Source organism: Spinacia oleracea, chromosome 4, assembly GCF_020520425.1.
Source record: "Spinacia oleracea cultivar Varoflay chromosome 4, BTI_SOV_V1, whole genome shotgun sequence".
Taxonomy (NCBI): Eukaryota; Viridiplantae; Streptophyta; class Magnoliopsida; order Caryophyllales; family Amaranthaceae; genus Spinacia; species Spinacia oleracea.
In genome coordinates this window covers 24,051,311-24,067,177 of record NC_079490.1, presented here as the reverse complement: position 1 = coordinate 24,067,177, position 15,867 = coordinate 24,051,311, and the positions used below count along the sequence as shown (strand labels likewise).

Genomic DNA, 15,867 nt, shown 5'->3' with positions numbered 1-15,867 from the left:
AAACTATCTTTAATGGATTTGACTCCTTCATATTTAGAGTTAGAAGTGGGCATTGGATTAACCGGCTAACCCGTCCTGGCGTCCTAGACTCCTAACCTTGATCTAACTGTAAATTGAACTCAACAGATTCAACTTAAGTTTAGATGATATAAGTTCAGAAAAAATAAGTTTGTTTTTCAGACACACAGGTAAGTTTATTCACAAATTCTTATTTATAATGGGTGTAAAATAAATATTGTACACCAGAGTAAAAGTTGACTCAAAATGCTTAAAAGTTACATTTATATATGTAAAAGTTATCTATATTTTAGTGATACAATTTTTCATTTTAATAAAAAAAAATCTTCAAAATCACTAATAATGTATAAAATTAATCATTTAACACTTTAAAATGTTTATCCGTCAACTTTTTTTTAATAATATAAAAGTTATAAAAAACTAGATTAAAGTTACAAAAAACTGCATAAAAGTTATCTTGGTGTACAATAAATTTATTGTACACCTTATACGCGCAAGACGTTTTGGATTATAAAAAGTGTAGATACTTCACTATATCTTTGCTCATACACTTTTCATTTACTATTTGCGCTTCTGGAGTTTTTGATTATGGAGTACTAATTAACCAACTTCAATGTTCATCACCATGCTGACTATGGCATGGAAGAAAGGGGTGTTGATGAATTTGAGTTAGTAGATAAATTGATTTTGTGATTTTGTTTATGTACAATGGTTGCGAAAGGAATTTTGTGATTAAGATGGAAAATATACAAACTTTGGTGAACAATTAGGGGTATTTATCGTCGTTTTTACTTTAATAATACAACGTAATAGCTATTTTTACACCGATATGACAAATCTCTTATCTAGTAATTCGACCCACGTTACTTACCAACTCACCAAGTATACATGTATAATAATGATCAACTAAGTATACATGTATAATGATCAACTATAACTTGGTGCTAGTCAAGGCAAGTCCATGGGCATGGCCAAAATATACAAACTATTACAAGGCAGAGATTCGGTACGCCCAAAGTCGGAGAATCGTGCCGGACGGACCTACGATAAAAGATAAGCTAAAAACATACTTAGGAAATGATCATCGGACCAATTTTGTGCTACTTGGCTCTGGCTCCAGAATCTATTCTTGATAAGGTGATAGATAGTCAGACAGACGCATAGAGTTGGACATTGGTCGGGCTAACGCACTCGTTGCCTGAGTCCGGTACAAAATTGGTCCGACACGACACAAGCCTGTTGTATACCAAATACGACACGATGCATAGAGCTGGGCCATGGGTTGTGCTTGATTGCATGAACATCATTTTAGAATTTTGGCACGAGCACAATAGGCTGGTCCGTGTGCCGACACGTTTATTTTTCAAGCAATTAACAAAAAATCTTAAGATTAGCAAGGAAGTCCTCTAGCACGACACGAACCGACAATAAACAAAACGTTGGACGGGACGTCCATGAGCCTTATGTATAGAACTATGGAAAGAGAGGCACGAGATCGACCCAATTCGATTTTTCCTTGGCCCGTTCTATAACTTATTCCTGATAGAGACGCACGATATTCTTTCACAAGTCACTTCTAGGCTTTCTAGCCAATACTCACACAACCCAATTCCATAATTTTGTGGAAAGATTATACTTCGTGTTTTGTAATTGAATTCCTATTTGATTGTTATCCAATTTCACTGTAGCAATCAAAACTAATCCATAGCAAGATAATCTGCCCTAATTTCCCCATCTTCTCCGATTGTTTTCGTTGATTCTCTGACTTGTTTTAGGAACCCATCAACAAAATCAACACTAAATCATCAATTTTTTTGTGTGATGGCTTCAAGAGGAGTAATGAACATGGGTGCATTAGCATCAAGAGCAAATAGAATGAGGACGAAGCTGCAATCAACACTGGAAGCAAGTGTTCTTGAAATTGAAGATGTTTCACATCAACATTCTGGTCATGCTGCCATGAGAGAGAGTGAGTATAGCGGTGGAGAAACCCATTTCAATTTGAAGATTGTTTCCCCTAAATTCGAGGGTCAAACCCTAGTTAAACGACATCGTATGGTGTATGATCTCTTATCTGATGAGCTTCAGTCTGGTCTTCATGCTCTCTCTATTAATGCTAAAACCCCACAAGAAGTTGCTCCTAAATAATCGATTTTGATTGCAATGTTAGTATGTTCATCTCTATCTCTTGTTCTTTTCATTGTTTTTTTCATTGAATTTGGGTTTGCATTTTGTTATTGAAGGTTGTAGAGATTGATAATATATGAGGGTGTGTATCTGTTCGCTATACAACTGGTTTAGTTACGCCAAATTGCTTATTGTATACCGTAAAACCCAGTGTACAAGACCTAACTACAATACTGTTTTATGATGTTTGAATTGTGCATGTTTGAGAAGAAGGATAGGACTAAACTGTTGATTTGTTTGGACTATTTTATTGAAGTGAGGATTGGCGGATTCATTCCAGTTGTTTTGGAAAAGTATTGATCAATGATTACTGATTAGTTTGCATTATGCCTTTTATTATGTTGGTGGCTTAGGAATGAATTTGGAATATGTATTCTTTCCCTAATTGATCCATTTGCTGCAGGATTTTTATGCCTAGAAGTTCTGTTCTGTTTTGTTTTTTATACATAATCTGGTGACTTTGGATGCTTATTTTATCATCTCTGAAATGGATAATTTGTTCACCTAATCAGTCTGGATCTCTTGTTCGAGAGTGGGAATTTTTAATTAGTCTATTGCCAAGGTTAGTTGAAGTGGGTTGAATCTGTATGTCATATAGCAACTCTCAATAATCTGCTTCACCTAACCTTTTGAAGTGCTTTGTTTTTAAGTGCTAGTCTTTTGTAGTTATGGAGTGAAGTGTCAATTTAATTGTCCTTCAGTCCGTTTGCTTCTCTTTAGTTATCATTTTTTTTTCAATGACATAACACTTGGTGAGGAATGACCAAACTGCTAAATTCTCAAATGATTTCCTCCTATTCTTCCTCAAAATCGATTAAATGCATAGAACGTTTTCGACATAGTAGATTGGTAAATCGAGATGGAAATTCCAGTTCAAATCCTAGCTATCAGAAAGACCAATTCAACAATTCACACCATGAAAAGCAGATAATCAATTTTTGAGTTAAACACACCACACAAATAGCGAATTTTCTTCAAATTTGAAAAGCGTAAACCAAATTGATATTATTACCGAATTATACGCAGCAAATGTAATTCTTTAATTATTTACACTAATATAAACCTGGTCCATGCTAACTTAGCGTGGACCAGGGCAACGGAGTAATTTGTATGGGTAACATATGTAACTGTCACGTGACAATTATTTTGTGATTTTAAATAGTAACTATATGCGTATTACAGTAACTATGTGTTTTAAAGAGTTACTATGTGTTTTGTAGAGTTTCAATGCGATTTGTGGCTTGCCCACTCTATATACGTTTAAAACTTTTTAATTTTTCAAAATTTCAGATCTACATTATGTTCATTCTCTTTCATTTTCTCTCTCTTCATTTTCTCTCTATGCTTTTCAAAATTTAGCCCAAATTTCTAGGTTTTGTTCGATTTTTTTCGTAATTATTTTATAATTTTTATAATTGGATCTATTAGATGAGGAAAAATTGGAGGAAGTAGTAGATCAAGAAGGAGGTTCGTCGTTGCCGAAATCGAATCGAAGAATTTGCGCTCGCCTACAAATCTTCGCAAGAATTTTTAGAGATCACATCTCGGTTTGTTGCTTTTTAAAGAATTTTAAGTCTATTTTTATTTAAAATTGAAAATATTTGTTGTTTTGAAGAAATTAATGTTTGTGTTTTTACCGAAATATCGTTTTCACTTCGCGAATTCAATCAGTGACTTCACGATTTTAAATAGTAACTATATGAGTAATACAGTAACTATATGGTTTAAAGAGGTACTATGTAATTTTAATGGTTACTATATGTGTACAATAGTTACTATATTATTTTAATGGTTACTATATGTGTTTAATAGTTACTATATGTGTACAATAGTTATTATTTTGTTGAGTAATTTGAGATGTTTGTTGTTTTGTTGAAATTAGGGTTAGTGTTTCACATAGTTAGTATATAAATGATATAGTCACCTTTAATTTATGTTGCGAAATAGTGTTTTTAATATCACTGGAATATTCGTTATGTTTATGTTAGTAGTAGTTTTTAGAGTAACTATATTTTTTAAAAAGTTACTATAACTTTAAAACAGTAACTATATCTGTGTTAAAAATAGTTACTATATTTTTTAGAAAGTTATTATAAGTTTAAAACAGTAACTATGTGTTTAAGATAGTTATTATGTTATGAACAGTTTATAGTGACTTTTTGTTAAATAATAGTTACTATACGATTACATTATGTACTATGTTATTTAGAGTATGTTTTTGTCCGCTTCTTAGATAGTGACTATATGATTATAATGGTTACTATATGTGTACAATAGTTACTATATTATAATAATAGTCACTATATGTTTTATATAGTTACTATATGGTTTATATAGTTACTATATATTTGAAATAGGTACTATGCTTATTTTATCATGATTTGTTATCATTATGTTCTTTTTATATTCATAATTTTTTGTTCTCTGTGTTATTAATAATAAGAGTGACTATATAATTATAATGGTTACTATATGTGTACAATAGTTACTATATTATAATAATAGTTACTATATGTTTTATATAGTTACTATATATTTGAAACAGGTATACTATGTTTATTTTATCATGATTTGTTATCATTATGTTCTTTTTATATTCATAATTTTTTGTTCTCTGTGTTATTAATAATAAGAGTGACTATATGATTATAATGGTTACTATATGTGTACAATAGTTACTATATTATAATAATAGTCACTATATGTTTTATATAGTTACTATATATTTGAAATAGGTACTATGTTTATTTTATCATGATTTGTTATTATTATGTTCTTTTTATATTCATAATTTTTTGTTCTCTGTGTTATTAATAATAAGAGTGACTATATTATTATGACAGTAACTATATGACTATAACAATAACTATATCTGCAGTTTTGCGAGTATCTTACCATCATTAAATCTAAGAGTTATTATATGATGTATAATATAAACTATATGTTTAAAATAGTTACTATGTTACTTATTCATATTTAAATGTTAAATTATTAACTTAGTTTATATGCTATTGATTCAGAAATACAAAGATGATGCATCCATAATTGAAGTCGTGCAAAGAATAACTTATGCAAGGAAAACAAAAGCATGAGAAGAAGAAGAAGAAAAATTTGACCACAATGAAAACCAAGGACGTGGTAGAGAAAAGAGAGGACGCGGGCGTCGAAGGAGAGGACGTGTGTGTGTAAACAAGGGACGTGGACGTGGCGATTAGTACTTTATAGTTCAAAAACATTTGAGTTTAATGTGTCTTATTGAATAGATGTAAATAATTAGATTGTCGTAGTTCAAAACAACGAATCATGTAGTTAATGTTTTCTTAATTATTGTTCAAGAGTTATAATTACTCTTACTTTTGATATAGTCACTCTGTTTTTATTTCAGTAATTATATGAAATAATAGTAACTATAATCGAAAAAGTTACTATATGATCTCTAAAGCATCTATATTATATTGTTTATTTAAAATATACTTCATAGTAATTGTTCTACAATTAAAATTACTTTTCTATATGATTTAGTTACTCTTTAGATAGAATAGTTATTCTTATCGAAATGGCTATATTATTATTTTTTCATAGTTACTATTATGAGGATATAATTACTTTACTGAACATATAGTTACTCTTTGGATATAATAGTTATTTTTATCGAAATGACTATATCTTTTTATATAGTTACTATTATGAAGATATAGTTACTTTACAGAACATATAGTTTCTATAATTTACTCTTTTTGTCAACAAGAATGAATATATAATTAATCTTATTTTTGAAATAGTTACTCTTTTAATTTTGATAACATTAATTATATGATTATAATAGTAACTATAGAATAAAAAGAGTTATTAATAGTGACTATATCATGCATGATAGTAACTATATGTTTGAAATAGTTACTATGCGTAATATTCTTCATTTGTTTGTTATTTTTTCTACACTATATTATTAGTAATAAGAGTAACAATATAACGAAGACAGTAACTAAATGATTATAACACTAACTATGTCTGCAACTCTGTGACTATATGACCATGAATAATAGTAATAGTAACTATATCATGTATAATAGTAACTATATGTTTGAAATAGTTACTATGTGTAGTACTATGTTCTTTATATGTTCTTTTTTCTACTCTATATTATTAGTAATAACAGTTACTCCCTCCATTTCTTTTTGATGTATCCATTTGGAATCTGGGGTGATTTTAAGAAAATTAGAATATTGGTTTGTATGGGTATAAGTGTAATGATTGGGTGTAAGAGATTATAATAAATAAAGGAGTGAGAAAATAATAAAGAAATAAGGTAAGAGAGAGGAGTGATAGTGATGGGTGGTAAAGGAGGTGAAAGAGTGGGTATATGGGGAAGGGAAAAGAATTAAATATTATGGGTGGGGAAAATTAGGTGGGAATATGGGTAGAATCTTTAGGTATTTTGATAATTAGATAGAAATGTAAGGGTATTTTAGGATAAAATGTATGTCCAAAAATAGAATAGATTCTAAATGGATACAACAATATGAAACGCTTAAAATAGAAACAGATACAACATTAAGAAACGGAGGGAGTACTATATTATGACGGCAGTTACTATATGACTTTAACAATAAGAGATACTATATCATGTATAATGGTAACAATATGTTTTAATAGTTACTATATTTTCATTATGTTTTTTTTATGTTTTTTTTGTACTCCGTGTTATTAGTAATAAGAGTGACTATGATATTATGATAGTAACTATATGACCATAACAATAACTATATATGCAAATCTGCAAGTATCTTACCATCATATAGACTTAGAACCCATACAAATTTTTACCCAAAAGAAAGGTGATTCTAAGTTGCTAATAGGTGTGAGTATCAAGTATTTTTATGCGTAATAAGGTAAATAAGAAGGCTTATGTGGGACTTTAGGAGAGTTAAATCATCTTTAAAAAGCTAGATCTCGATGTTCTTCTTTCAGAACCATCTACTTGATCTTACTACGACAGCTGCATATGCTTCTTACAATAATAAATAACACGAGGATGATGTACAGATTAGCCGCAACCACATTGCCTTTCCGCCTTTCAAGATTACTCGTTTTGGATCCGGCGGTGCGATTGTCACAACACTCGAAGAGTTCGACGCTGGTGGTGGAACAACAACGGAGATAGTAGTAGAGGATGCTGGAATGCAACAATAACAACGCTGGAATCTCTGACGATGGTAGAATCTTCGTCGGAAGAAGAATCAGAATCAACGCAACATCATCGTCAGGAACACCACCATCGAGAGGCTCACTGTCATCATCATTATTGTCCAAATCTTCGTTGTTGTAGATAGGATGGTCCTCTTCAGAAGCCATGGGGAAAGGGAGGAGAGAGAAAATGGAAGGGGTGGTGTGGAGGGAAGGGAGAGAAATAAGGGAAGGAGGTAGATTAGGTCACGTGAAATCATTCAGGTCCATCACTGTAATTTATGAAAGTACCCTGGTTCACGTTAATTATAGCGTGGACCGGGTCCATGCAAGTGGGATTGTACTTTAATGGGGGGAGAGCATAGGAGACCAATCTAACAAAATTGATGAGAATTAACAAAATTGGTTAGAATTAACCTAGTGGTGGCCAGCGGGAGGAGACCAATCGACGACGGCAGTGTCGCGTAGGAGAGGAGAGGAGATGAGGCAGTTGAGGGGCGGCTTCCAGCTGTAGGAGACTCGGAGAAACACGGGGTGGCTACCAGCAGTAAGAGACACGACTTTAGTCACCTTGAGGGAAGAAACGCGGGTGGGGGGGTATGGCAGCCAAGATAAGGTGATGCTTTGTAGGTGGGCCGTGTTGGGAGAAGAAACGCGGTGGGCGGTGGTAGGGCAGTGGGGGAGGAACGCGGGTGGGCGGTGTTTGGGGCAACAAGCAGCGAGAAGGAAAGATCTGACTTGTGAGAGAAACAAAAGGCGGGGATTGAAAATTGCAATGGGAGTGAAATTTTTATTTTTCAAAGTAACCTAAATGATGTGTGAAAAGGGAGGTTTAAGTGCTTGGGGTGAATAGTAAACCCCCAATCACTTGTAAAATGCAATAGTAAACTTGAATTATTGAATATCTGAAGGGGTATTCGATAATGTCCGAATGCTCGAATATAATATCGTATGCTCAAATACAATATCAGTTCATAGTACACAAATAAGAATATGCCTGAAATTAAAAGGGGGAATTCGATAAAGTTCGACCAAGAGCACGATCGAGACAACGATTAAGACCACGAGATTGGAAGCGCGAATTCAATGAAACCTGAAATTGAAAGTCCGAATTCGAAATTTAAATTATTACCGAGCGCAAATTCAATGAAAAGTGAAATTAAAAGTGCGAATTTTCTGAATCAATACCGCAACTGAGAATAAACTTGAACTTGAATCAATACCGCGGCTGAGACGAATTGTCTGATAAATTTATAGATGAATTGGCTCAGACGAATTGTTGCGGGATCAGGAAGAGGAAATTTTAGAGATGGATTTTCTGAAACCTAAACCTAAGGTCGATTTTTTTTGCGGTTTCAGAAAAAGTAAACCCACGTTTCTTTTGTCCCTTTTGGCGGCAAATAGTGAATTTTTGGGATTAGCCCTTAGTTTCGTTGCAAATGTTTAATTTTCTTCTTAAAAAGTAAGGTAACACTTTTTAGTGTTACCATAAAATGTTACCTATTTTAAAAGTGTTACCATAAAATGTTACCTATTTTAGAAGTGTTACCTTAAATTGTTACCTATTTGGAAAGTGTTACCATAATATGTTACCTATTTTAAAAGTGTTACCATAAAATGTTACCTATGTTAAAAGTGTTACCTTGAGTGTTACATTTTTAAAAAAAATGTTACCAAAGTGTTACTTAATAATCTAGTAATTTTGCATTTTAAAAAGTGTTACCAACACGTGTTACATTAGCTCAATTATGTACTAGTGAAAATAAATCCAAAGAGAATATTAATGCTTATTATTTAATTCTTCTAATATAGAAAATATTTGATGGTAATGTGAAATATTTAGTAAATTTATTTGATTATTATATTATTAATGATTATTAATGATAAGTTCTACACATATATAATTTATGTAATCTTTTTCCTATTGTAGCTAATTATATTCTGCTTTTTTCACATTTTTAATTAAAAAAAATTATCATAACACACCAGGAAATGACACGTGTCATTCGTGATGTGTCTTTTAATATATAGTAACTAGTGTGTAGCCCGAACGATGCCCCGGATTTCTACTGTTAGTAGGTGTTAAATTTTGTTTCACGATGGAGGTTATTGGTTGATTTTGTTGTGATGAACTTATTAAAGATTATAAGATATTCAATAATATGTATTTTGTAAAATGAGTTATATATTCGACGATGCTTAATAACTGAAAATATAAAACATGTTTAAGTAAAATTCTCAAAAATAGTACTATTGTCTTTTGAATTTTGCTCGAAGCTTAACTCAAAATGTAAGGTGTATATTAAACATGATAAAGTAAACTACTATTGCATGTCTTGAAAACATGGAGGGTATTCCTCTTCTTTGGTGCATGACTTAATATGGTTGTGTTTCCTCTTTGCATGGTTGTTTCTTCGTTTACCAATACTCGGTTTAGTTTTTAGGGGTGGTAATTGTAGTTGTTTCTTTGTCTTTCTCCCTGCAATAAAGATATTAATAATAAGTACAATTGTTTAATTTTGTTTTTTTGTTTTGTATATTTTGTTTGTTTTGATTGTTGAACATTGGACTTATATTTCATTTATGTTTCTCTTCCTTGCAATCCTTTCCACTTCAGTATCGTTTTCCGAGGTGTTATCCAGCAGGTGCCTATCCCCTTCAGTATTGGTTCCCGTGGGTTATCCGAGAGATGTGTTTCTGCTTCAGTAGTTGTTTCTGAGGCTCTATCCACGAGTAGCCTTTTTGCTACATTTTGTTCCTACAGTTAGAACGTTTATTTAATTTTGTATTATATAATTAGTTAAGAATCAAAGTGTAAGTTGTATTGTTTTTATATATACCCACCCTTTCTGCACCTTGTTGTTGTTTGTAAGACTTTTCTAATTGATAGTCTATCTGGAATGTCTTTTGGAAAATGAGCTTTGTTGTTTCACTTCTTGTACTCAACTTCACCTTAAATGCAAATTGTTTTCCAACACAATGTTGTAGTCGATCTAAAACATTATCTTTGTCATTGTCCTACAATGTACAATTGTTTGTGTTAGTTAGTCTGTGGAATTTGTGTAAGAGGTTAATTATACTTGTGTTTTTGCAAGTGTCATACCTTTTTCTGTAGACCAAGTAGTTTGTGTATCGGACTTCCAACGACTGTTTCAGCCTCCTTATCGAACAATGTCATTGGGATACATGCAGTTCCGTCGTTTATATCAACCGTTAAGAGATACCTGCAAATTATCGGGTTGTAAATCAAATAGTTTTACATTTTTTGGTGCTATAGTGTGAGAATGTTATTTACATTGTTTTTGGGTATTTGACCACAACCTCGCAATTGGTATAGTAGAATGTTTCATCTATCTTTTTCTTACATGTGTCACATGAGGTATAATGCCACTTTTTGTCAAGGGGAATGCTCATGATTGTGGCACTGTAAATGAACATCTCCTGTAGAGTATTCATAGATGTTAGTATGTTGAGTTGTTTTTGTGTTAGATGCATGGGTGAAGTTAGATATTTACCTTTGTTTGTGGATCCATTGCAGAATATCTTGAATATTTTTTCTGTTCTTGAACATGGCTTGTTCTAGTGTCTCGCGTGGTTTAGCCTCCAGTTGTTTAATAAGTGTTCTCGGTTCGGGCCATTGGTAAAATGTGTTAGTTTGTGATTATGTGTCAGTTATAAGTTTGGGTTATGAATATGGCTTGTTATGAATTTGTTATCCTTGTTTGAAACCTTCTATTTTTGGAATCGACAAGTTGATGTGTATCTGTGTAGCATTTGTGAGTTCAACTGATAGTTTCCTGCAAGTTGCAATGTTTGGAATAATGTTAGCACCTCATAGGGGAAAGTGACACATCGTCATCTCATGTAGGGAAGAATTATTTGGCCCAACATTTGTTCATTTCGTTTGGTTTATCTATTTACATGAAGTTATGTGTTTGGTGTTAGTTTTACCTTGATACATACTGACTTTTGTAGAGGTGATGAGGAGTACTTTGAAGTTGTCTTCATCCTGTGTCATGTGAGTGTCTATCAAGTCAGTTTTTGCTCCCCACAAAGTAACCACGACCTTGAAGTTGCTGCATATATAGGGATAATAAGTAATCGAGTTTTGGTTATTGTTAGGATATGTATATTTATTGTGTGTGATGACCTTAAATTTACATTGATCTTCAATTTGAATCCTCCGTATTAAGGTTCTTTGTAATCCAACATTGACCCATGTTTTCTCCTCAACTCCAATGAGCAAGACAACTACATCTGCAATTTAGGGCATTGTTTGAAAATAGAAAATATATAATTGTAATAGAATTTAAAAGGTTTATTAACGACTTTGGCAGTAGTTTTTTTTATGTAGCTATGGCGTATTCACTTTTGTTGTTTCTCTCTTGTAAACAGTCTAAGGGATGTATCTGAAAGTTGTTCATCAGGATTGTTGCTACATTTTCTTGTTCTTGAAAATAGTGGTGAAAAGTGTGAATCTGATAAGCATGTCATTTTTTGACCGGGCAATGAAGCTTGTTGTTTCTAGAAACTTCAAAGTTTTTTTTATTGTGTGTATATTTCCTTCCACAATTTGATCCTTGTAAGATTTCATCAAGCCCTTCCTCATAGTGTCTTTAATGAGTCCTCCCTGCATTTGGTATTGTATTTTTGTTGTTAGTTTCTAAAATGATAATGAGGCAGTTTGTGAAGTAGAGGTGTAAAATAGATGTTAGGTAATTGCTTACTTCTTCGTCTAACAGAAGGAAATCAAAAGCAGTTGGTTGTTCTATCGAGTTGTATACCACATCCCATGTTCTTATAACTCGTGCCAGCAAGGGTCCTCCCCTCAAAGTGGGCCTGAGATCAACAATGTTTTGGTTTGATGCCATTTTTCCAAGTCTAAGATCCTTGATCCTGCATGTCAGTTAGTTATGCAGGGAAGTTCACAACCAAACTAATGTTATTTATGTACGAAATTAAGCAGTTAATGAGACAATTAATGATACAATTGATGCAATGTAGATAATGATGCATCTATGTGACGATCAAGTAAGTTGGCAGTGTTATTTTGTTATGCTAAACCAGAATTATAAACTAACAAACGGGTAAAAATAAACATTCCAAACCACTAATGCTGGTTTTGTTGGAAGTTTCAATGTCTATAAGACATTAAAGATCATTGATTTTTTTTTTGTAAACCACATTTTTTGTCTTTCCAGGATGTTGATCATCGGTGCTTGTTCTTGGGATACAAATTTTGAGTCCACTACGTGTAGTGACTCTGGAGACAACAACATATAGTTGGCCATGGCTGAAGACCGGTTCTGGCAAGTATATTCCCACATGGTCGAATGTTTGTCCTTGACTCTTGTTGATTGTCATTGTGAAGCATACTTTAATTGGGAACTGCCGGCGCTTTAAGATGAATGGCCATTTTGAATCTGATTGTGACATTTGTACTATGGAATGCTGACCATGTCGCCCCCATTTATTCCAGTCACAACTTGTGCTTCAATGACTCTATGGTTCAATCTGGTGACAATAAGGCGTGTGCCGTTACATTGTCCCTCTCTCACTAGTAGAAAAAACCCTTATTGCAGCGGGCTTTTAGACCCCTGTTGCAGCGTACATCGTATGCTGCAACTGGGGGGCCTGCAACAAGTCTGAACTTGTTGCAGCGTACAATGTTCGCTGCTAAAAGGTGTTTTTTGCAGCGTACATATGTATGTACGCTGCAACAAGTGCCAAAAAATTGGCAAAAATTTGGACTTGTTGCAGCGTACATATATATGTACGCTGCAAAAGACTCAACTTTTTGCAGCGTACATTTATTTGTACGCTGCAACAAGTCTGAATTTTTGCGAAATTTTTTTCCCTTGTTGCAGCGTACAATATATATGTACGCTGCAACAAAGCACTTTTGGCGGGAAAATTCTAATTTTGTTTAGGGATACCTAGAGTGCCTTGCACCAAATATAGAAACCTGTCAAAACAATAATAGAATAACGCAACCTGTATAACAAATATAAAAACAACAACTGGAGTTTTGTATACTATATATCCCAAAACCAAGTTAAGTGCACATATTACATTTAAATATATGTTCCAATTTCAACATAAACATACATTTTAATATAAAATTTATTCTATAACAACTAAACCAACTCGATCAAGCGCGCTAAAGCCAATAATAAATACTTGCTGGTAAAAAACTTAGCCCATTGCTCACGAACCACATCAAATTCCTCGCATAAGGCGCAATCCTCGGAGTGTAGACCTTTACAAAAACAGAAATTTAAATTAAACATTAGATTAAATACAAATTAAATATCACATTTTAACATTCAAGAAACTAATGACAATGTCCTAATAGTCTAAAATGAGTCCTTAGGTTCTTTAGTTCAAAGTTAGGAGCGAAAATGTCATTTTAGCCTAAATATGACCTATAATGACCCATTGAGCCTATAGGTGCATAAATAGATTGGAACGAGTCTTAGATCGTTAAAATTATGCATATTAAACATGTAATAAGTTTTAAATGAGTCCTTAGGTTCTTTATTTTAAAGTTGGGAGCGAAAATGCCTTATTTTAGCCTAGATATGACCTATAACGATCAAACAAGCATTAAATGGGTATAAGTAGATTAGAATAAGTCCTAGAAACTCAAAACTAAGCTTATTAATCATATAATAATTTAAAAATGAGTCCTTAGGTTCTTAAGTTCAAAGTTGGGAGCGAAAATGTCATTTTAGCCTAAATATGACCTAAAACGACACAATGAGCCTTAAATGGGCATAAATGGATTGGAATGAGTCCTAGAAAGTTAAAACTAGAATATAAAACATTTAGTAGGTTTAAAATGAGTCCTAGGTTCTTTAGTTCATAGTTGGGAGCGAAAATGTCATTTTAGCCTAAATATGACCTACAACGACCTAATGAGCCTTAAAGGTGCATAAATAGATTGGAACGAGTCTTATAAAGTTAAAATTATGCATATTAAACATGTATTAAGTTTAAAATGAGTGCTTAGGTTCTTTATTTTAAAGTTGGGAGCGAAAATGCCTTATTTTAGCCTAGATATGACCTATAACGATCAAACAAGCATTAAATGGGTATAAGTAGATTAGAATAAGTCCTAGAAACTCAAAACTAAGCTTATTAATCATATAATAATTTAAAAATGAGTCCTTAGGTTCTTAAGTTCAAAGTTGGGAGCGATGTCATTTTAACCTAAATATGACCTAAAACGACACAATGAACCTTAAATGGGCATAAATGGATTGGGATGAGTCCTAGAAAGTTAAAACTAGAATATAAAACATTTAGTAGGTTTAAAATGAGTCCTTAGGTTCTTTAGTTCATAGTTGGGAGCGAAAATGTCATTTTAGCCTAAATATGACCTACAACAACCTAATGAGCCTTAAAGGTGCATAAATAGATTGGAACGAGTCTTATAAAGTTAAAATTATGCATATTAAACATGTATTAAGTTTAAAATGAGTGCTTAGGTTCTTTATTTTAAAGTTGGGAGCGAAAATGCCTTATTTTAGCCTAGATATGACCTATAACGATCAAACAAGCATTAAATGGGGTATAAGTAGATTAGAATAAGTCCTAGAAACTCAAAACTAAGCTTATTAATCATATAATAATTTAAAAATGAGTCCTTAGGTTCTTATGTTCAAAGTTGGGAGCGAAAATGTCATTTTAACCTAAATATGACCTAAAACGACACAATGAGCCTTAAATGGGCATAAATGGATTGGAATGAGTCCTAGAAAGTTAAAACTAGAATATAAAACATTTAGTAGGTTTAAAATGAGTCCTTAGGTTCTTTAGTTCATAGTTGGGAGCGAAAATGTCATTTTAGCCTAAATATGACCTACAACGACCTAATGAGCCTTAAAGGTGCATAAATAGATTGGAACGAGTCTTATAAAGTTAAAATTATGCATATTAAACATGTATTAAGTTTAAAATGAGTGCTTAGGTTCTTTATTTTAAAGTTAGGAGCGAAAATGCCTCATTTTAGCCTAAATATGACCTATAACTATCAAACAAGCATTAAATGTGCATAAATAGATTAGAATAAGTCTTAGAAACTTAAAACTAAGCATATTAATCATATAATAAGTTTAAAATGAGTCATTAGGTTCTTAAGTTCAAAGTTGGGAGCGAAAATGGCACTTTAGCCTAAATATGACCTATAACGACACAATGAGCCTTAAATATGCGTAAATGGATTGGAATGAGTTCTAGAAAGTCAAAACTAAGCATATAAAACATTTAGTAAGTTTAAAATGAGTCCTTAGGTTCGTTAGTGACATTTTAGCCTATATATGACCTATAACGGCAAAAGAAGTCTCGAATGTGCAGAGATAGATTGGAACGAGTGTTGGAAATTTAAAACTAATCATATTAATCATGTAATAAGTTTGAAATGAATCCTTAGGTTATCTAGTTATGAATTGGGAGCGAAAATGACTTATTTTA

General features: G+C 32.5%; 1 protein-coding gene across 1 annotated transcript; it reads left to right on the top strand.

The window, feature by feature from the left end:
* Positions 1–1,617: 1,617 nt before the first annotated feature.
* LOC130459589 (sufE-like protein 1, chloroplastic/mitochondrial) lies at positions 1,618–2,209 on the top strand. The gene has a single exon (XM_056827051.1). It carries the CDS (start codon positions 1,840–1,842, stop codon positions 2,164–2,166), a length of 327 nt encoding a protein of 108 aa, XP_056683029.1. The 5' UTR covers positions 1,618–1,839; the 3' UTR covers positions 2,167–2,209.
* Positions 2,210–15,867: the final 13,658 nt, after the last annotated feature.